This window comes from Dama dama, chromosome 12 (genome assembly GCF_033118175.1).
Source record: "Dama dama isolate Ldn47 chromosome 12, ASM3311817v1, whole genome shotgun sequence".
Classification (NCBI taxonomy): domain Eukaryota; kingdom Metazoa; phylum Chordata; class Mammalia; order Artiodactyla; family Cervidae; genus Dama; species Dama dama.
The window spans coordinates 87,937,400-87,958,655 of NC_083692.1; the positions used below are offsets into that span (position 1 = coordinate 87,937,400).

General features: G+C 45.9%; 2 protein-coding genes across 10 annotated transcripts in view; one reads left to right on the forward strand and one right to left on the reverse strand.

Annotated features, from left to right (window-relative positions):
- The first annotated feature begins 4,569 nt into the window (after positions 1-4,569).
- Positions 4,570-20,723, forward strand: LCTL (lactase like). The gene is made up of 13 exons (XM_061158015.1): positions 4,570-5,277; positions 5,901-6,064; positions 6,661-6,748; positions 7,243-7,352; positions 8,963-9,091; positions 9,195-9,290; positions 10,618-10,672; positions 10,761-10,922; positions 16,518-16,792; positions 17,600-17,726; positions 17,898-18,097; positions 18,819-18,882; positions 20,559-20,723. The coding sequence occupies exons 1-13, from the start codon at positions 5,124-5,126 to the stop codon at positions 20,672-20,674; spliced, it is 1,740 nt and encodes a 579-aa protein (XP_061013998.1). The 5' UTR covers positions 4,570-5,123; the 3' UTR covers positions 20,675-20,723.
- ZWILCH (zwilch kinetochore protein) overlaps positions 20,301-21,256 on the reverse strand; it is a 41,154-nt gene continuing 40,198 nt past the window's right edge. For 5 of the 9 annotated variants that reach the window (XM_061158012.1, XM_061158009.1, XM_061158006.1 and 2 more), the window contains one exon: positions 20,301-20,853. The gene's annotated coding sequence lies outside the window, so the exon portion shown is untranslated. The remainder of the gene's footprint in view (positions 20,854-21,256) is intronic. The other 4 variants (XM_061158011.1, XM_061158008.1, XM_061158010.1 and 1 more) reach the window with 2 other exon arrangements.

Genomic DNA, 21,256 nt, shown 5'->3' on the forward strand with positions numbered 1-21,256 from the left:
TTTACTGGAACAGCCTCAGTTTCACATATTTGGCCACCACAGACTGTTGAAATATCTTGAAAATTCCACTATGATTATTTATGCAGAAATCCTTCAGTCTCGTTCCAAAAAAAGGATTTGAGAACCAGCTTGTAGAGTTGTATATACCTCAGCAGGATTTAAAAATAACAGACAAGGAAATCGGGAAGAAGGGAGAGCAAGATGACACAGAAATGCATAGCTCATGTCCTGTGTACATGCTGGAGGCAGGCCACAAACGTAATCTCAGAATTTCCAAGCAGCCAGAAGTAAGAGGGAAAGAAGATGACATGGATTCCTGCTTCTGACACCCATGGGAATTTCCCCCAAAGTCCTCAGAAAGATACAGCGTGACTCAGAGTTAGAAAGAAACAAACTCACGTTCTGTATCTTAACAGTGGTTTGGTTACACGTGACTGCATTTGTCAAAACTCACAGAATAGTGCATTTAAGATTTGTGCATTTCACTGCAAGCAAATTTTACCTCAAAAAGAAAAGAATCATAATATGGTTAATGATATGCCTACTGAAGGGTTTAAGGATGAAGTGACCTGATGCTCTCAGCTTACTTTTGAAATGCACCCAAAAGGTAAGTTGAATTGCTGGGTGGAGAGAGGAAAAGAGAGATGGACATGTGATAAAGCAAGGATAATCTCAGCGGTGGGCACAGGGCCTGGGCAATATAATTCTTTCCACTTTTCTGTGTGTTTGCACATTTTTATTAATAAAAGATAGGGAGGGGCTCAGAGAAATGAAGTGGGCCTTAGAAGTGACCATCAACACTCAGAATATAAAAGACCCTGGGTTTTGTTAGCCAGAGTTAGCAGCAGCCTCAGAATCCCCTGACCCCATAGGCAACTTGCCTTCAGGCGGTGACTGGGGCTGTGGGGTGCAGAGTTTTGGCCTCAACAGACAGAGAGGCCTGATTCCTGCAGAGCCCACAGCATGGAGGGATTTTGGCATCTCCCAGACAAAGCTCTCAGATCATGGAAAGCCCTTGTCAGAGCATTAGGGAGCATCTCTCCTCTGAGGCTCTGTGCCTCGCCGAGAGGGCCCTTCTGAGTGGTCAAGGTGGACTTCAGCCTTCATGATATGACGGCATCGATGACAGATGTGGTTTGGTGATTTTGTTTTTGTCTCATTTTGTACCATGGCAGGAGGTTTGCATGATCTCAGTTCAGGACAGGGGATTGAACCTGGGCCATGGCAGTGAAAGAGCCGAATCCTAAACACTAGTGTGTGTTAGTTGCTCAGTCGTGTCTGACTCTTTGTGGTGCATGGACTGCAGCCCGCCAGGCCCCTCTGTCCATGGGATTCTCCAGACAAGAATACTGGAGTGGGTTGCCATTCGCATCTCCAGGGGAATCTTCCCAACCCAGGTATCAAACCCAGCTCTCTTGCATTGCAGGCAGATTCTTTACATCTGAGCCAGCAAACTCCCATGAAGATGGTTTTTTGAGGCTTTTCGCTCTGCTAGGCACTGCACAAAGCATTTACACCTAATTACATTTCACTTAATGCTTAAAGACCCTATAAAGCAAGTACTATTGTCATCCTCATTTGTATATGAAAAATGGCTCTGAGAAATTCAGTAACCTGTATGAAACACTCAGCTGGCAGATGCTGAGCTGGGATTCAAAGATATATTTGACTGTCATGTCTCTGATGCTAACCAATAACCTCTTCTGCTCCACAGGCCACTCTTCCTCCAGGGGTTTGTCCCAGAGGACTTGTCTGCTCCATCCTCAGAAGAAAGCTCAGGAGAAGGTCTGACTTGGGCACAGAGTGTCCTTATAAACCGAGCACCTCCCTCCTGTCCCTGCACTTCCCCACGATGTGGGGTGCTCTGCACCCACGATGGACTTCCTTCCCCACACTCCCTGCAGACAGGTACACACATGTACACATAGACAGACACACACCAGCCAATCCCCTGATGGGCTCAACCAAGCCCATTCTCATCCCTGCAAATTGCTCGCTCCATCTCAGCCCAGTTCCTGCAGAGACAAGACAGCCTGAAAACAGCCTGTCACCCCTGTAATGAACTCCAGAGCTGAAGAAGACTCCAGACAGCTGGTAGCCAGCCTCCAGATAGAGGCTGGATGGGACCTAGAGACCCCTTTCCTCCCCAGAGAGAGAAGGATTGACTCCTAGGGCCAGGAAAGAGAATGACTGGGCCCTGGCTGTCGTCAGGGTGCACCCTTAAATAATAGCTCTTGTTACTGTTACCGGATCCCACAGCCCCTTCCTGGTGGCATGGAGGCAGGAATCTGTTTTCCTGAATCCCCGGTGTCCTTCCCACACCTGCCCTTTGATTCTCTCTGAAGGATCCTGAGGTATAGAGCGGGCTGAGCTGAGCCTCTCCCATCCTCACACCCACTTTGACCCAGTGCCTGGGATCCATCCGTGCTCTCCAGGATGGAAGACCAGACATTTTGCTTTTACCACGTCCCTTCCTGAAAGACATGGAGCTTAGATTCTAGCCTGGGCCCTACGGAGGCTGTTGGCAGAGGGCACCCCACCTCTGCAAGCCCTTGCAGGGAGGAAAGAGGGGGAAGATACAGAGGCCCACCCATTCCCCAACACACCTCATCTTCAGCCAGGCCTGGCCTCCAAGGCCTTCAGAATACTCCCCACCCCACCTCTACCCGCCACACACACCTGAGGAAAGGGTTCTATCATGGTTGCTTCAAGCCTCTGGAAGGGCCTGAGCAGCCCTGGATGGGATGGGGTTGGGGGCAGAAAGGGGGGTGGTGGTCACCCAGCCCTGAGGCCCAGGTCCTTCCAGCTTGGAGCCTGTGGGGAGAATGGGGATCAGACAGTGGAGACTGGGTCTGCAGACAGACCCCCAAGCAGCCCGGGGCCATGCCAGGATGACCAGCCCCTCCCCCAACACAAACACCCTGGCTCTCAAAGAAGAGGGAGCATTTTTCAGAGATGACATCAGGTCTTAAAGTTTTATGTTTCCTGCCAACCTCAGCCTGGAGAGCAGGGTCCCCAGGGCCCACAGGCCTGGAGAGGCAGGCGGTGGCGCCAGTGCAAACAGCCTACCACCTATTTCAGACCCTCACGGCCCCCCACCCACAGAAGCGATGGCCGTGAGGATGAGGTCCAACGATCTGCTCACCGGAGGACACAGTTCTGCCTGGTCACTGCAGGACAGATGCGAGGGGAGAGAAGATACCAGGCTGCCAGGTCCGCGACACCCCTCAGAGCCTTTGCTCACACTGTTACCCCTGGCCGTTCCCACACCCTCTCTGCTCTGCACCATCTAGCAAGTGCCTCCACATCCTTCAGGTATCTTGTCCAGAGTCCCTTCCGGTGAAGCTGGCCTCACCTCTACAGTTCTGTCCATCCTTCCATCAGAGCCCTGATCACTGGTACAATTTTCCTTCTCCATCTTGCCCCGTTTCCACAAGACCCTGAATCCCTGGGGGGCTCAGACAAAGTCCCATTTCACCCTGGCAGAGAGAAATGAATCAACCACAAAGGCATAGGAACCGCCCAGTTATGGAATCACGGTGGGGATCAGCTGAAGGCTCGGAGGCTAGTTGTTCAGTGAGATGCAGGGATTGGGGTGAGGGAGTGGACAGTGAGAGCGAAAGGTGGGAACACTGTAGTGAAGGAAGCATACAGCAGGGGCTTGGCAGCCTGGATGGGGAGCAGGAGGTGCTGAGGCTCCAGGGAAGGTGGGTGATTTTTTGTTTTTTTTTTGTTTAATAGTTATTTATTTGGCTGTGTTGGGTTGCGGCATGCAACTCTTAGTTGTGGTATGTGGGCTATAATTCCCTGACAAGGAATTGAACCTGGGCCCCCTATACTGGGGTCATAGAGTCTTAGCCAATGGACCACCAGGGAAGTCTCACCTTTTCTTTCTTTCTTTCTTTTTCTGTATTTTTTGTTTTTTGGCCACCCCAAGAGGCTTACAGGATCTTAGTTCCCTGACCAGGGATCAACCCATGGCAGTGAAAGTGCCTAACCACTGGACTGCCAAGTAATTTCTCAGGCAGTCGTGTTTGAATGAATGAGAGAGTAAAGGTATGAATGAGGGATCCAAAGAGAGGAAGGAGAAGTGGGAAAACCAAACTTACCTTCTACAGTGAACTCTGGCTGGCTGGGGATGGGTGGAGACAGAGACAGATGCTCTCACGTGATGCTCTCTACCCAGCCACCTGGTGTTTCACAGGTTAAGGTGGGCTGGAGGTGACGCATCAGGTCCAGAAGGGGCCAGGGGACTGGGTGGCCTCTGCTTTACCCTGGGAGGGGGCCGACTGGATGCCCTGGGCCCAGGGCCAAGCTGCCGGGCTGCTGACTCAGGCCCTGCAGGCCAGCTCAGCATTCCTGCCCTCCCCACTGAATTGGGGCTATTGAAGCTCTTTGTAGGGGGGTTAGGCCACTGGTCACACCCCCAACCCAGAGCCTTCGCTGCACTGAGGGCTCTGCTGTCAGGAAGAGGGGCACGCAGGCACTTGGGGGGTCAGGTGGAGAGTGCCCTGGACACCAGCTGCTACTCTGGGGGTGTCTGGGACCAAGGACCATCCAGGTAAGCTGACTACGCTGGGTCAGAGAGGGGAGCCCAGGGGAAGGGAATTGCCTTGACCCTTAGGACTGAAGACCCTGGGATGGCGACGCTTCGTAGGACCCCTGGCTTGGGGAGGGGTCTGTCTCTCTGAATAGGCTGCATTGTGTACATGGGGTGCTGCAGGGGTTCTGTGGCTTGTTCTGCCTCCCCCATCAGACTAGAGCATCCCTAAGCCAGAGTGGTGTCCCCACTGGGTTGAAGCCATCACAGAGTATAGGTTGGCTCTCCCCCATCAGGCAGGGACACGGGGTGGTTTGAAGCCTTGCCCATCAGACCCAGAGCTCCCCAAGCCCAGTCTTCGTCCTCCTGAGTATCTAACTTGAGGACTGTATCTGGAGCCCAGTCTCAGCCTGTGCTGGTGTGTCCCAGCAAAACCACGGAGAACCTGCCCCCAAAAGAGCCAGTGCTTCATCAGATAAAGCATCTCCCACTAGTCCCACCTCCTCCTCTCTTGTCTCTGCCCTCAAGCCAGGATCTGCACCCCCTACCCCGAATCCTGGCTGCTTGGGCTGACACCTGTCAGATGTGCTTTTTCAGGTATGGGGGAGGGCCAGGTGCCATGAAGCCAGTGCGCGTTGTTACTCTTTGCTGGGTGCTACTGCTGGCGTCCAGGCTGGGGGCCACCAGGAAGGAATCCCCAGAAGAGGCTTCCTTCTACTATGGAAACTTCCCACTTGGTATGTCCACTCTTCAGTGGCTCTGTCCGTCTGTCCATCTGTCTGTTGGCTTGCCCACACTGGCTGACCTGTCAAGGAGTTTCGGTGTTTCAGCTTCCTTATAGGTAGGATGGTGAAAGTAACTCCATGTAGTGGTTCTGAAATAAAAGTTCCTAACAGATTTTTTAATATTTATTGGAGTGTAGTTGCTTTTCAGTCCTATGTTAGTTTCTGCTGTATAGCAAAATGAATTAGTTATATGTACACATAGAGCCCTTCTTTTTTGGATTTCCTCCCCATTTAGGTCAGCACAGAGCACTTAGTAGAGGTCCTTGTGCCATACTGTAGCTTCTCATTAGTTATCTGTTTTATATATCATGTTTACGGTGCCTAACAGATTTTTTAAAGTTACTATATAGATACTAAATGCCAATCAGAGCTAAACTTGTGCAGATAATGCTGTTAATGTATTATGTCTCTCCCCTCCCCCTGCCACACATGCTCCCACCCCTAGCCCCAGGCAGATAGGGCAGGCTGCCAGGGAGGGGGCTTTTCCTGCGGTCCTGGAAGCACAGCCCAGGATCCCAGTCCCGGATGGGGAGTAGGAGAAGGCTCAGGGCCCAGCTTGGGGTCTCCCCCTGTAGGCTTCTCCTGGGGTGTGGGCAGTTCCGCCTTCCAGACTGAGGGCGCCTGGGACCAGCACGGGAAAGGGCCCAGCATCTGGGACACCTTCACGCACAGCGGGAAGGGGAACGTCCTTGGGGACGAGACAGCAGACGTGGCCTGCAACAGCTACTACAAGGTCCAAGTGAGTGATGGGTGTGTGTGAGCGTGTGTGACTGAGCATCACCTAGCGAGAGCTGGGAGGTGACATACTGGGGGAGCCCACGTGCCAGTGTCCACCAGGTGATCTGCTAAACTCCCTCAACCCCGATGCAGCTGGGCAGGGAGGGGCTGGTGGTGACTGGGGCTTGGGGAGGGGGTGCCAGGATATGGGAAGGTATGTGGACGTAGAAGGAAAAGAAAGCAGGCCCCACCTGAGCCAGGGCCTTAGTCTAAGGGATGGGCAGCTGAAGGGCCAAGGCCATGACCCTAGGGCCTACAGGCCATCGTGGCCTGAACCCCTGGCCCCTGTATGGGAATTGGCCCTATGGAGACAGTGGGACCAGCTCATCCTCTCTCCCTCTGCCCAGCACCCACTTTCTTCTCTGGATTGGGGGTCCAGCACCCTGACGGATTTCTCAGAGTACCCCCATATCCTGCCTTTTACTCGATTCCTGGCATAGCCCCAGGAGGAAGCAGGGGGAGGTGGCATCACCCCTGTTGTATAGATGCGGAATGTGGACAGGAGGCGCCCTGGCAGGGCCCGGCTGACCCAGCCCACACCCACCCCCGTCTGCACAGGAGGACGTTGCTCTGCTGAGAGAGCTGCATGTCAGCCACTACCGGTTCTCCCTCTCCTGGCCCCGCCTCCTGCCCACGGGTGTCCGAGGTGAGCTAAGACCACCCTATCCCTGCCCCAGAGTGGCCTCTTTTGGTCATGTTGGTTTGGTGGGGACTCCACAAGTCCTGGGTGGGGAGAACAGCCCACAAGCACAGTTTCCCCAGCAGCATCTCTCACGGGTTCCGAAGGTAGCTGGGCTCAGAAGTCCCCAACATTTTTGTCACCAGGGACTGGTTTCATGGAAGAAAATTTTTCCACGGATGGTTTTGGGGGATGGTTTCGGGATGATGCAAGCACATTACATTTACTGTGCGCTTTCTATTTTTATTACATCAGCTCCATCTCAGATCATCAGGCATTAGATCCCCGAGGTTGGGGACTCCTGGCTGGACTCCCAGGAGTAGCTATTCCACCATCTGAGACCCAAGTGCTGGTGGACTGAGTGTGCCTTCAGGCCTGCAGAAAGCTCCAGGGTCCCGGCATAGTGCACTTCAGAAAGCCAACATCCTTTCTCATCACGTCTCCTTTTATTTCCCCTTCAGCTGATGGGGTGAACAGGAAGGGAATCCAATTCTACAGTGACTTCATCGATGCCCTTCTGAAGAGCAACATAACCCCCATCGTGACCTTGCACCACTGGGATCTCCCACAGGTGAGGCTGTGCAGGTTCAGAGGCCCAAGGGGAAGCTCAGCTCAGCAGGAGGGAGCCTGCTCTGGGCACTTGGGATGGCCAAGGTGGGGCAAAGCCTGGAGTCTGGGCTCAGGCTCAGGATAGGAAGATGGCAGGAAGTGAAGAAGAAATCTCTCAACTTACCCATGGCAGGGAGGTAACACTGACTTAACTGATGTTTGTAATTAAGTGGTAAGTGCAGATTCTGATGTTTCCCAAAACATTTAACCTAGAAGCAACAACTCAAACTTATAAAGAAAGAAGTCTCATTTGAGTAAGAGTTCATGGAATTAACAAGTTTGCTCAGCCTTTCTTTCCCTAGTTTGTTAGAATTAGCACTGTTTGTGTTCGTACATGAGCACCCTTGGGACTTTCCTTGTGGTCCAGTGGTTAAGACTAGGTGCTCCCAATGCAGGAGGCACAGGTGTGATCCCTGGTCAGGGAATTAAGATCCCACATGCCAAAAAAATTTATAAGTTAATAAAAAAAATTTACAAAAGATGAGCACCCCCACCCTCCCAGGTGATCTCTGTAGGAACCTCACTGTTAGACATCACCATTCAAGAAGTTTTTTCATTTGTTCAACAAGGCTCCTCAGAGCCCAGCTGGCAGAGGAGTCGTTTCTGTGGCTCCCTGTGACACGGGGTGGTGGGAGGGCAGAGGACAAGACACCGACTTCAGGGAGGTGTGAGGGAGAAAATGGAGTTCCATCGACGCTTTGGAGGGTTGGGCATAAGGCGGAAGGAAGGCCTCTGAGCTGGGGCTGGGGGTGCAGAGCAGACTTTAGGGAGGTGAACTGGAAACCACCTTCCATCTTCTTCCCTGGATAATCACTGTCGCTGTCCCTTTAGCATTCCCTCAAACCCTCCAAGACGAGTTCAGAAGGCAGTCTTGATGGAGCGATGAATCTTGGGGAAATCTTGCATGATGAGCAGATGCCCTTGGGTGGGAGAGACCCTGCCCTGAAGGAAGCAGAACTGCTCTCATGACAGAGGCTTCTGGGAGGTTTCTGAGACCCTGCACGGCCCTGGAAATTCTAACCAGGGTTCCCACTGCCAGTATTGTGTCTTCTTTCTTCAGAATTTATAATCAAGATTCTTTTCTCATGATCAGACCTCTTTCCTCTGGCAAATTTTCTTAAATACTCATTCTATACAGTTCTTTTTAAGCACGAGAATCTCAAACTTTCTCTGCTTTCTCCCTCTTGTTTGTATAAGGTATAATATGTCTCCATGTTTCTCTACAGTTAAACACTGCCACTATCTTCAAGTCTTTTCTCTCTCTCTACTGGAGCGTAATTGCTTTACAAAGTTGTGATGTTGTGTATGTTTCTGCTGTACAATGAAGTGAATCAGCTACACACACACACACACACACACACACACACACACACACGTTCCCTCCCTCCCACCTGACCCATTCCACCCCCATAAATCTTCAAGTTTTAATGCCTGAGACCCTGCATCTTTGCTCCCCTTTACTCTAAACATCCTCCAAGCTTCTTCCACAAACTTGGCCCATTGACCCCAAAAGTCTTTTCTGGAGACGGACCCTTGGGGCACCTGCTTCTCTCTCCGCCCCTCTGTTCGCAGCTGCTCCAGGCCAAGTGCGGCGGGTGGCAGAACGTGAGCATGGCCAACTACTTCAGTGATTATGCCAACCTGTGCTTTGAGGCTTTTGGGGACCGTGTGAAACACTGGGTTACTTTCAGTGATCCTCGGGTAAGCAGACCCCCACTCCAGGTGGGAAAACCCACTTTTCCAGCCAAGAGTGCACCCCATCACTTCTCACGGGTCCTGTGGGCCCCACTTGCCATCCCTGCAGACAATGGCAGAAAAGGGCTACGAGACGGGCCACCACGCACCTGGCCTGAAGCTCCAGGGCACGGGCCTGTACAAGGCGGCACATCATGTCATTAAGGTGAGGTGGGTCCTTCTGGGAGTGAAGGCCGGGGATAAGGTGGAGCGGGGAGCCCCAGTGACAGCTAAGCCTGCCCCAGGGGCCCGAGTCTGAGCCCAGTCCTCTGCCGCCTCGCACCTTCACACCCACACAGTCCCCTTCCCGCCCATGAGCATCTGTGAGCGAGGGTCCCATCCAGCGCTCTGCTGGACACTGCAGCCCAGATGCCAGGACTGCTCCCTAGAGCTGGCAATCTGGCCGAGGGGCTGGAGCCCGTGAGTGTGAAAACTTGTCACCTACAGGTCTAAACTGTCTTGTGGGGCATGGTGACAGGAGGAAAGGGGGATGACAGTGAGCTAGGGGCGAAAATCTTCAGTGCACGAGCAGAAGTAAGAGGAGGGTGGTGAAGGACAGGGAAGGGGTTAGGAGTGCTTGTCTGATAGCATGGACTTCAAAGGATCTGGAGTTTTTGGAGGAGGAAGGAGAAATCATTTGGAAGCAACAACAAAGAGCAAGGCAGACACTCTCCTGAGGTATGTGGGGTGTGAGGGGGAAAAACGGCATCTGCTGGAAAGAGCTGCAGTGGCTGCAGTGGTCTGCAGGGGCGGCCAGGCTCAGTTAGGGCAGAAACTGAGGAGGGCAGAGGAGATGCCGAAGGGCCTGAGAAGCGGGGAAGGAATGGGTCCATTCCAGGACATATATGAGGGTCCAGGTGACGATGACTGGGGAATGGGTGCAAGGCCTGGTGGGGTGGCCCCCAATGGACTGTCAACAGAAGGTGGACAATCTGATCAAGCGGGCAGGCAAGGGACCACTGGGGACATACCAGACCCTCAAATTCATGTCAGCAAGAGAACTTTCTCATTCTTTCTCTATTGAGCTTAGGATTTCTTTAACTGTGAATATTTAAAGGACAGAGCTCTGAAGACATCAGCGGGTCCCTGGGGGAGAATGTGGAGAGAAGGCAGGTTGGCACACTTTGCATTCTGTTTCTCAAGACTGTTCCAGATGCTTGGTTTTCCTAATTTCCTGAGTACACATGTTGAAAGCAATGCCTAGTGACAGTACAGGACGACCAGGAACAAAGCAGACACGTTAGCAAAAATCAGAAACAATAAGGAACGCAAAGTGGTGGCTTATGCGTTCATGCCAGATTTAGACCAAGTGTCCTCCATAGTACAAGGAAAACGGAGGTCAGAGGAAGGGAGCCTATGGGTCGGGCTAATCAATGCTGGACTCATGAAGAGGATAAAACTTAAAACGATCTCCACAGTTAGAAAGGAGGGGTTGAGAGGGAGGAGAGAAATGGGTACGGTCGGCGCCCCCGATGCACTCCTTTCTCTCCCAGGCCCACGCCCGAGTCTGGCACGCCTACAACGACACGTGGCGCAGGCTGCAGCAAGGTGAGTCCTCCCGCCGAGAGCGCCGAGAGCAGACGCGCGGCCAGCGGGGCGGCCACCCTGCCTGCCACCCCCTCTTCTTTCTTTTAAGGTCTGGTGGGGATCTCATTAAACTGCGACTGGGGGGAGCCTGTGGACCTTAGTAACCCCAAGGACATAGAGGCTGCCGAGAGATACCTACAGTTCTGCCTGGGCTGGTTTGCCAACCCCATTTACGCCGGTGACTACCCCCAAGTCATGAAGGACCACATCGGTGAGCCATGTCACCTTTTCAGACTCCAGATACCACAGCAACAGCATGGAGCTCGAGTCAAAGGACGGACAGGCAGGGCGAAAGAACACGCTGGGCTGGTTCGGGTGAAGCACTCAAGGGGTAACCCAGCCCCCCAGAACTGAGAATGGTTGTTTGAACTGGAAGGGCGAGGGACATCCAAACAAGTTTCTAGACCCAGAAAATGAGAATATCAGAATCCAGGGGAAGAGCAGTTAGCAATTCTCTAAGCCGCTCCCTTCTGTGTTCTGTTGTCCTGTCTTCCCCTCACTCCTCTCCACCCAAATGCAGTGAAGTAGGAGTGAGGAGTCAAAGACATGGTCTTGGGTGGACTCAATCCTATTGCTGGTTCTTTTTGTCCCTTGAGGAATACTTTCCAAGTTCTGCTTTCCACAGTGTCAGAGAAGAGAGTAAAGACAATGCTATAATTTCAATGTTTTTAACTGCCACTTCATAGAAAACTCCAAATAAAATGGATTGAAAAGTAGAGGATTTATCATCTTACCTGAAATCCAGAAAAGGGTGATCCACAAGTAGTTAATTCAGCCCTCAGGGATGTCTTTGGGAACCCAGATTCATTCATCTTTCCTACCCTGGCACTTTTAGCTAACTCATCATCTACTTTCCAAGGCCACAAGATGGCTACAGCAGCTCCAGGCATCACATCTTTGTATATCAACACTCTGAAGCAGAAAAAAAAGGGAATAGCATATCATCTGTTTTTAAGAACAAGGAAAATCTTCCTAAGAAACAGCTTCTACTTCCAGTTGACTTCTGTTTGAGCCTCAGTTCAGTTCAATTCAGTCGCTCAGTCGTGTCTGACTCTTTGTGACCCAATGGATTGCAGCATGCCAAGCCTCCCCGTCCTTCACCACACCTGGAGTCCAGTCAAACTCATGTCCATTGAGTCGGTGATGCCATCCAACCATCTGATCCTCTGTTGTCCCCTTCTCCTCCTGCCTTCCATCTTTCCCAGCATCAGGGTCTTTTCAAATCAGTTAGTTCTTCGAATTAGGTGGCCAAATTATTGGCATTTCAGCTTCAACATCAGTCCTTCCAATGAATATTCAGGACTGATTTGCTTTAAAATGGTCTGGTTGGATCTCCTTGCAGTCCAAGGGACTCTCAAGAGTCTTCTCCAACACCACAGTTCATGAGTATCAATTCTTCGGCACTCAGCTTTCTTTATAGCTCAACTCTCTTATCCATACATGACTACTGGAAAAACCATAGCCTTGACTAGATAGATGGACCTTTGTTGGCAAAGTAATGTCTCTGCTTTTTAATATGCTGTCTAGGTTGGTCATAACTTTCCTTCCAAGGAGTAAGCATCTTTTAATTTCCTGGCTGCAGTCACCATCTACAGTGATTTTGGAGCCCCCCAAAATAAATTCTTCCACTGTTTCCCCATCTATTTGCGATGAAGTGATGGGACTGGATGCCATGATCTTAGTTTTCTGAATGTTGAGCTTTAAGCCAACTTTTTCACTTTCCTCTTTCACTTCATCAAGAGGCTGTCTAGTTCTTCTTCACTTTCCGCCATAAGGGTGGTGTCATCTGTATATCTGAGGTTATTGATATTTCTCCTGGCAATCTTGATTCCAGCTTGTGCCTCATCCAGTCCAGCATTTCTCATTATTTACTCTGCATATGAGTTAAATAAGCAGGGTGACAATATACAGCCTTGACATACTCCTTTCCTGATTTGGAACCAGTCTGTTGTTCCATGTCCAGTTCTAATTGTTGCTTCCTGACCTGCATACAGATTTCTCAAGAGGCAGGTCAGGTGGTCTGGTATTCCCATCTCTTTCAGAATTTTCCACAGTTTATTGTGATCCACACAGTCAAAGGCTTTGGCATAGTCAATAAAGCAGAAGTAGATGTTTTTCTGGAACTCTCTTGCCTTTTCGATGATCCATTGTATGTTGGCAATTTGATCTCTTGTTCCTCTGCCTTTTCTAAAACCAGCTTGAACATCTGGAAGCTCACTGTTCATGTATTGTTGAAGCCTGACTTGGAGAATTTTGAGCATTACTTTACTAGCGTGTGAGATGAGTGCAGTTGTGTGGTAGTTTGAGCATTCTTTGGCATTGCCTTTCTTTGGGATTGGAATGAAAACTGACCTTTTCCAGTCCTGTGGCCACTGCTGAGTTTTCCAGACTTGCTGGCATATTGAGTGCAGCACTTTCACAGCATCATCTTTTGGGATTTGAAAGAGCTCAACTGGAATTCCATCACCTCCACTAGCTTTGTTCATAGTGATAGCTTCCTAAGGCCCACTTAACTTCACATTCCAGGATGTCTGGCTCTAGGTGAGTGATCACACCATCGTGATTATCTGGGTTGTGAAGATCTTTTTAGTACAGTTCTTTGTCGCCTTTGCGCCTCAGGGGACAGAACTGTCACTAGCCCCAAGGTGCCCTGACCACCAGGACTAGAGCCTCAGAGGCCGGGGGCGGGGGGCGGAGAACTAAGACTTACAGAAAGGATGTAGCTCTCGGAAGGACGGTGAGAAGGAGAACACGGAAGCAGACCAGCATGGGACTACTGGGGAGGCGACCAGCAGTGTCTGGCCAATCTAAAACATGTAACTGGGATTTGGTTTCAGCCCCCTAGAAAAAGGCAAGGATGACAGTGAAATAGATTAAACTCTCACACATCAACATTATTTTAGTGTTTGACTAAGAATGTTTGCATCAGCGTATCAAAAATTTCCCCATCTAAAGCACCATTTATCAGACTTCTCTAAAAGAGTTGGCAGCAAGTTCTAATTCCAACTCGGTCACTAACCAGTGAGTGATTCTGGGCAAGGTGCTTCACCTCTTCCTGTCTCAGTCTTTATCATCTAAAAGTGAAGGGATTAGTGTCCATAAATTGTTAATGTGGCCACGTTGAGAATGCAAGTTTTGCTTCCATCGTTGTTATTCTGTTGAAGTGGTGAGTGAGACTGGTAACATTTTTTGCTAGGCTAATGAGTAAAAATTGGATATAACAAGACTTTTCAATATTAGAAAAGATGAAGGAATATATAGTAATGTACTTGCTATCTTTAACTTCAAGGGTCCTAAAATAAATTGTTTAAGGAAACTGGATCTCAAAGATTATAGGTGGGGGATTTTGAAGTGTGTACCTATTCCAATGGAGATCAAAGAGGCCCAACTAAAAGTAACTGTGGACTGACTGACATGACGGCTGTGGATTGAGCAAATCTTTTTGAAAGGGCTGTGTTATCTTGGAAATTATGACTGGAGGAACTAAGGTGATTGCCAGTGGAAAGAACCAGAACATGCGGAATTCCTTAAAAAATGTATTGACTTAAAAAAACAAAACAACAACAACAAAAAAATGTATTGACAAATAATTTTGCCTATGTTACACATTAAAAAAAAAAAAAAACCCTTTACAGTTAAAAAAAGTGAAGGGATTAGACTAATCTCTAAAAATCTATTGACAACAACCAATTCTGTGGCACATCTGTGCATATACACTCAAAATCTTGAGAAAATCATTCCTGAAGATGTGTAAGAAAAAAGCCCTCAGATAGGACAGTGCCCACATGGAACATTCCTACAGACACACCCCATCATTCACACGCTGTGTTTGCTCTCTCAGGACCCTCAGAAGCCACTGCAGGAGCCACAAGATTGTACTAAAGAGCCAAACTGATTACTTATCCTAGAGAAGTTCTTGGGCTTAAGGTCAATAAACCTAGACTGCACCAACTCCAACTCTGATAATTTAAGTGAGAACAGGGCTCAATTTTTCCTTTATACAATGTGGAAAGAAGGATCTTCTATGTAGTTTTCTTTTTTTCCTCCAGCATTATTGACTATAGTTGACAAAACAGTTAATATTTTCTTTAGTAGTGAAAGCACTCTGCCTGAAATCTCATCCGCAAATTACTCCCAGGCGTCTCTGAAGCATTCATTCACAATAAATACATGAAAAAAGGTAATTCTAGAGCAGTACTGTGCAACAGAAGCTTTGGTGATCATGGAAATGTTCTATATGTCCTATACCTGTGCTGTTCAATATGAGAGCCTGTAGTGAGTTATGTCTATTTAAATTCCAATCAAACAAAATTAAAAGTTCAATCCTTCAGTGTGACTGAGTTGAAGATGCAGTCACATTAGCCGTATTCCAGTAGCCACATATGGTGAGTGGTTATTGTAGTAGGCACTACAGTGACAATCCCTATGGTTTTTCTCAAGTTCCTAAATATAACTGAAAATAATAACATTTAATATTTAAATGGATTTAATAATACAACCTTTTCACTCATTTAATCTAAACCAGTAACCTCTTTGGAAACATTTTTATGACTGCATTTTAGTTATCAACACATAAAAATGTTACTTTCCTTTATACATTGACTTAAACTTTTTTTGAGTAGTTTATACAAGGACATGTTTCAAAGTATACCTTTTAAACATCTAGTTGTAGTTCCCAAGAAACAGAATGAAGTAAAAATAAAGATGATGTTGAAGGTCAGGACAGTGAGGATGACAGCTGTTTACTGAGTTTTCTGTGAATAAAGTCTTAACTCATTTTATGTTTTGGAGGCAGCAAATTTCTGACCTTAATTTATGTCTTTCTTTAAGCCTCAAACTATGGAACTTGTCTCTAAAATATTTCAAGGATGAACCTACCCTTAGGATGGTGCAAACATCAAAGTTAGTGTAAAAAATTTAAAAAACATTTTTTTAAGTATAAAAAAGTGAAAAAGGTTAAGTTTCCTTCCCTCCCCCACTTCACTATTCCTATCCCCCCCAGAAGGAAGTACACTTTCAGAGATGGATTGTGCGCGCATAAGCAAAAAACACTGCTGCTTGGTGTGTGTACATACTTACATATTCATAATGCTCTGCATCTTTGTTTCACTCGAGCATCCATCTTGGCACTCATCTATGCTGGTATATGAAACACCGCCTCATTCATTCTAATGGCTGCAGAGTGTGGTACTGATGTAACATACCCCATCACTTACTTATTAATCAGTCTCTCCTGACAGCCCTTCAGGTTGCTTCCAATCTTTTGCTAATGAAGATCCTTGTACATACATCCTTTTACATAAGTAGTGTAGAATAAGTAGATTTAGTATCAGTCAGTGAAAGGACATACACTTTTTTGAAAACGAGGACATTGCCCAACACAGAGGTGGTACCAGCTGACACCACCACAGGCCTGAACATGACTGTCTCTCCCCTGCTGGCCAGAGTACCACTGGCCTCCAGTTCCCTTCCCAGAGGCAAACAAAATCACCAATTTTTGATGTAAGGAATAACCTAGTTCTACTTTTTTTCCAGATAGCTGTACAACTTTCCATACACCACTTACTGAGTAATCTGTGAAAATATTGCTTTTAAGCAATATGAACTGAAAAATTTTTGGCTAGTATTCCAATGACGAAATCCAGTTTGAAAGGCTAAGATTATAATTTCCATGCTGATGCATTCCAAAGCCCAGGATCTGGATAATGGCTTACATGTCAACACACCAGTATCATCGTGGTACCTGACAACAGAATGACTGTGAGAAAATAAAAGTTGGTTAAATTCTACTTTTTTCTCTCATTAGGAAGAAAGAGCGCAGAGCAAGGCCTGGAAATGTCGAGATTGCCAGTGTTCTCACTCCAGGAGAAGAGCTACATTAAAGGCACATCTGATTTCTTGGGCTTAGGTCATTTTACAACTCGTTACATCACGGAAAGGAACTATCCCTCTGGCCAGGGTCCCAGCTACCAGAATGATCGTGACTTAGTAGAACTGGTTGACCCAAACTGGCCTGACCTGGGATCTAAATGGCTACATTCTGTGCCGTGGGGGTTTCGGAGGCTTCTCAACTTTGCTCAGGTGACTACATTAAGCTGAAGGACTTTTTACCTGCATTCACGTTTTTACAGCGTAAGCTCAGGTGCCTACACTTAAAAGTTAAAGAACCCAGTTACACTTCAGAAGCTACTAGATACAGGCCTTAAAGAAAGACTAATGTGGACTTTCTTGGTGATCTTGGTTAAGATCTTGGTTAAGACTCTCAACTTCCATTGCAGGGCGCACAGGTTCAATCCTTGGTCAGGGAACTAAGATCCCACATGGTACACAGCATGGCCAAAAAAAGATGAATGTCTACTAATAATAATATATAGAGATTATATACATAGTTGTTATATCTTATGTAAATTAAATTCATATGCACATATATATAACAATATATGATTACATGTGATACAGATACTATATACATTTATAAATAAAACTTCAAAAATCTCATATGTATTTTTATGCCCTTCTCACCTGTAATGGAACATATGGACAAAAACAAGACATGAAGCATATTTTCTCTAAAATGATGGCTTGTCAAGAAATGAATTATTCTGAGACTTCTCTGCTGGTTCAGTGGTTAAGACTCCATGCTTCCAAGGCAGGGATGCAGGGGCCACAGGTTTAATCCCTGGTCAGGGAACTAAGATCCCATTTGCTTCATGATGCAGCCAAAAATAAATATATATACATATATATATATAATTTTTTTTCTATATTAACTTGTCTTCTGCCTACATTCATCTCTAAATAAACATGCTAACTGGCATCTACTAAATGCCAAACATGCCCAATTAGAATATGGCAGGCTTCAACATGTGTTGCCATGATTCCTTTCAGACTCAATACGGCAATCCACTCATATATGTGACAGAAAATGGAGCGTCTCAAAAATTACACTGTACCCAACTGTGTGATGAGTGGAGAATTCAATATCTTAAAGGATACACAAATGAAATGCTAAAAGGTAAGATACAAACTGTCTTCACATATCTTTTTATTCAACTTGGGCAAAATTTGTAACATGATTAAAACTTGTTTCTAAATCTCATAAATGAAAATATTTAAGGTTATCTTCACAATAGTGTTTTTCAAAGAAAATAAAACATATTCAAAATGGAATAAAATGTCTTTGCAGCTATCAAAGATGGTGCTAATGTAAAAGGGTACACTTCCTGGTCTCTGTTGGATAAGTTTGAATGGGAGAGAGGATACTCAGATAGATATGGATTCTACTATATTGATTTCAACAAGAAAAATAGGCCGCGCTATCCAAAGGCTTCAGTTGAATATTACAAGAGGATTATCACTGCCAATGGGTTTCCCAATCCGAGAGAGGTAGGAATAATTCTCGATGTTATTCTTTCTGGATTTTAGAACTAGGTAACTGGAGTACAGTGTTTAGCAAGCACCTCACAGGGCTATCTGGGAACAGAGCCTGGTGTTTTTTCCCCTTCTTGCTTATTTGCTTGGAATGGGGGTAAGGACAATGCAATCCTAGCACACAGAACATTAAGAGAAGACTAGGGTTATTAAAATTTTTCACTTCTTTTCCCACCAAATGGCACAGCAATACAAGTGCACTGTTTCCAAAATGAGATTAAAATAAAAAATATTCTATAAAACCTCCCATTTTCTATAACCTACACATTTTTCTATCAGCTCTCTATTCTCTATGCTGTTGCACCCAATGGCAGGGAATTCAAGTTGTAATTTAGAGTGTTATAATTCTTTTGAAAAAATCTCACTTGTTTATCAACATTCTTTTAGGGTGAGTCTAGTTGGACTATAAATAGAAGCAGTGACTGATAGTTATCAGGTATTCACTATTTTTGCATTAGTAGAAAAGATAGTAATTGCATTATTAGATAGCTAGATTATAAGAATAAAAACTGCTCTTTGGCTCCCTCACAATGATGCATAGGCGTTCAATAAATATTAACTGATTTAAACTATAATCAGATTCTTAAAAAAATTTTATCCCACACTATTCCAAGAATGATTTCAGACAGTGCAAACATAGTAAGACAACTTTACTTACCAAGTGGGTTTTTATTAGGTGGAAAGTTGGTACTTCAAAGCCTTGGAAATTTGCTCTATCAACAACCAGATGCTTGCTGCAGGTGAGTTTAATTCTTTGATAATTAAACCATGTAATTAACGTATGTAGTGGTATTATCAAAATCTCAAAATGTGGACCCACCTTAAGTCAATCTTCCAAAACCACACAATTAGAAATGGACCTTTTCCCTTTATTTTGAAGTAATGTCAAATTTCTATCAGCATTTGAAACATTTTCTAAAAATCTACCATGAAAAAGAAGTATTTTATCTACTCTAGTTTGATTCTGAATCATAGTGTAAATTTATAAATCTACTATTGTTATAGTGGGCTGCTGGAAGGAGGGAGAAATTCAACCATTCTACCAAATGGAATGAAGAAAAATCCACGAACACTCTAGTCATTATATTCACTCACTCAGCAAGTAATTATTAAACAGTCACTATTGGCTCAAGGGTGTTTTAAGCCCTGGCGACATAGCAATAAACAAAACAAGGTCCTTGCTCTCACAGAAGGCATTTCTAATGCAACAGGACCTAAAAGGGTCAGAGATGTAGAATAAGCAGGATAGTAAACATGCATCAAGAAATGCCAATGCATATCATCTGTTTCTTTGTAGTTTGTTTTTATATATAAGGGGCTTCCTTTGTAGCTCAGTCAGTCTGCCTGCAATGGAGACCCGGTTCGATTCCTGGATCGGGAAGATCCCCAGGAGAAGGAAATGGCAACCCACTCCAGTACTCTGGCCTGGGAATCCCAAGGACAGAGGAGCCTGGCAGGCTACAGTCCATGGGGTCGCAAGAGTCAGAGATGACTTAACAACTAAACCACCCATACATAAGGGCAATGAGAGAAATACACTTCCTGTTTTAACAAAAAAAACTTTTTTAACTGTTATGCACATTTAACAAATTCATCTTTAATGTGGTATCAGAGGTGGAAAATGCTAGCTCAAATCCTACCAACTCAGCTATTTTTACAGGCCAATATACCACTGTCCTCTCCCCCCTCATCTAAATAATCAAGCAATATTAAAGATGTATATTCTATTAAATTAATACAGAAACATGATGTAGAATTTACTACTGAGCCCATGAGCTCCAAGAGAATAGGGTCTGTGCCTTATTTATCTCAGTAACCAAGGGTGCCTGGTACAAAACCTAAAAGCAGGCATTTCATAAAAATCTACCACAATATTAATGCACATGAAATAATGTTTATCATTTAACTCTTAAAATTATTTAGCTATGGTAAGAATTACCATAAAATTTTCAATATAGAAATTCCTATACCTCTTAAGATATACAATCACACCTTTGAAAAGCTGCAAATATTTTTTAAGGAATTTTTTTTTCCTAAATCCCTCCAATGAGTCCACGACTATATCACCCTGAACATACCCAATATCATCTAAATAGCCCCAATGAGAATTATAGAAGCTGAGGAATATGGCTGCTAATATTCTGAGTAAGCACAAGCATTGATATACATATAGACTTTATTATAGTACTGAAGAACCAAAAGTCAGCATTCTTTATCCATATTTTCTAAAACATCTTACGAAGCCCTTACACAATTTTTTATAACATTTAATATACCAGTTTCTCTTTTTTATAGCAAATGAGAATTAGCAAGTGTGATGATGCCATGTTACAAGTTTTTCCGGACAGCCGAAGCTTTCAGGATGAAGCTGCATTTGCCTTCTCATCTGCCATGTTGGTCTCTCCCCTCACTGCAGAGCCTTTGCTAAGTTACATGCAGATCGTGACAGAGATCGTGGTACCGACAGTCTGCACCCTCTGTATACTAATCGCTGCAGTTCTCCTGATGCTTCTCCTGCGGAGTCTGAGCTGAGACATGGTCACCCGTTCTGCAGCTGCGTCTTTCAGAGAGAACCATCAGGATCTTCTTCAGCATCTTTCTCCTTTAAAGGTTGAGGCACATCTCTGTTTTCAGATTTTGTGATAATTACCTTCCCATTACCTCTGTACATTTTTTCTGGGGGGTGGGGGGTGGGGGGTGGGCAGTTTGAGCTAGGATTTAAGAATTAGAAAATTAAAAGAAAGTGTAAATGAAATAAAAATCACCTGTAATCTCACCCTTCTCAAAGTCAATGTTAGTATTTTGCTGTATATTATGCACTGATTTTTATTTTGCAGAAAGGATCATACTGCACAAACGGTTTTGTGATTTATCTCATTTTAAAATCTGTCCTGGGGACTTCCCTGGTGGTCCAGTGGTTAACACTTCCACTTTCCACCACAGGGGGTGCAAGTTTGATCCCTGGGGGGGAGCTAAGATCCCACATGCCTAGTGGCCAAAAAAACTCAAAAACATAAAAAATAAAAATAAAAAACAAAATCTGTCTGGAAATATTATTTTAATGTAGAAATTATTACCACACTAGGATCGCGCTACATATGACAGTCAGTCAAT

Bases quoted from the DNA above. Each gene is read 5' to 3' on its own strand.
- LCTL (XM_061158015.1), top strand. From the start codon at position 5,124: ATGTGCTTTTTCAGGTATGGGGGAGGGCCAGGTGCCATGAAGCCAGTG. The intron at 6,065-6,660 runs GTGAGTGATGGG...CCGTCTGCACAG, and splicing joins ACAGCTACTACAAGGTCCAA to GAGGACGTTGCTCTGCTGAG. The intron at 7,353-8,962 runs GTGAGGCTGTGC...CTCTGTTCGCAG, and splicing joins ACCACTGGGATCTCCCACAG to CTGCTCCAGGCCAAGTGCGG.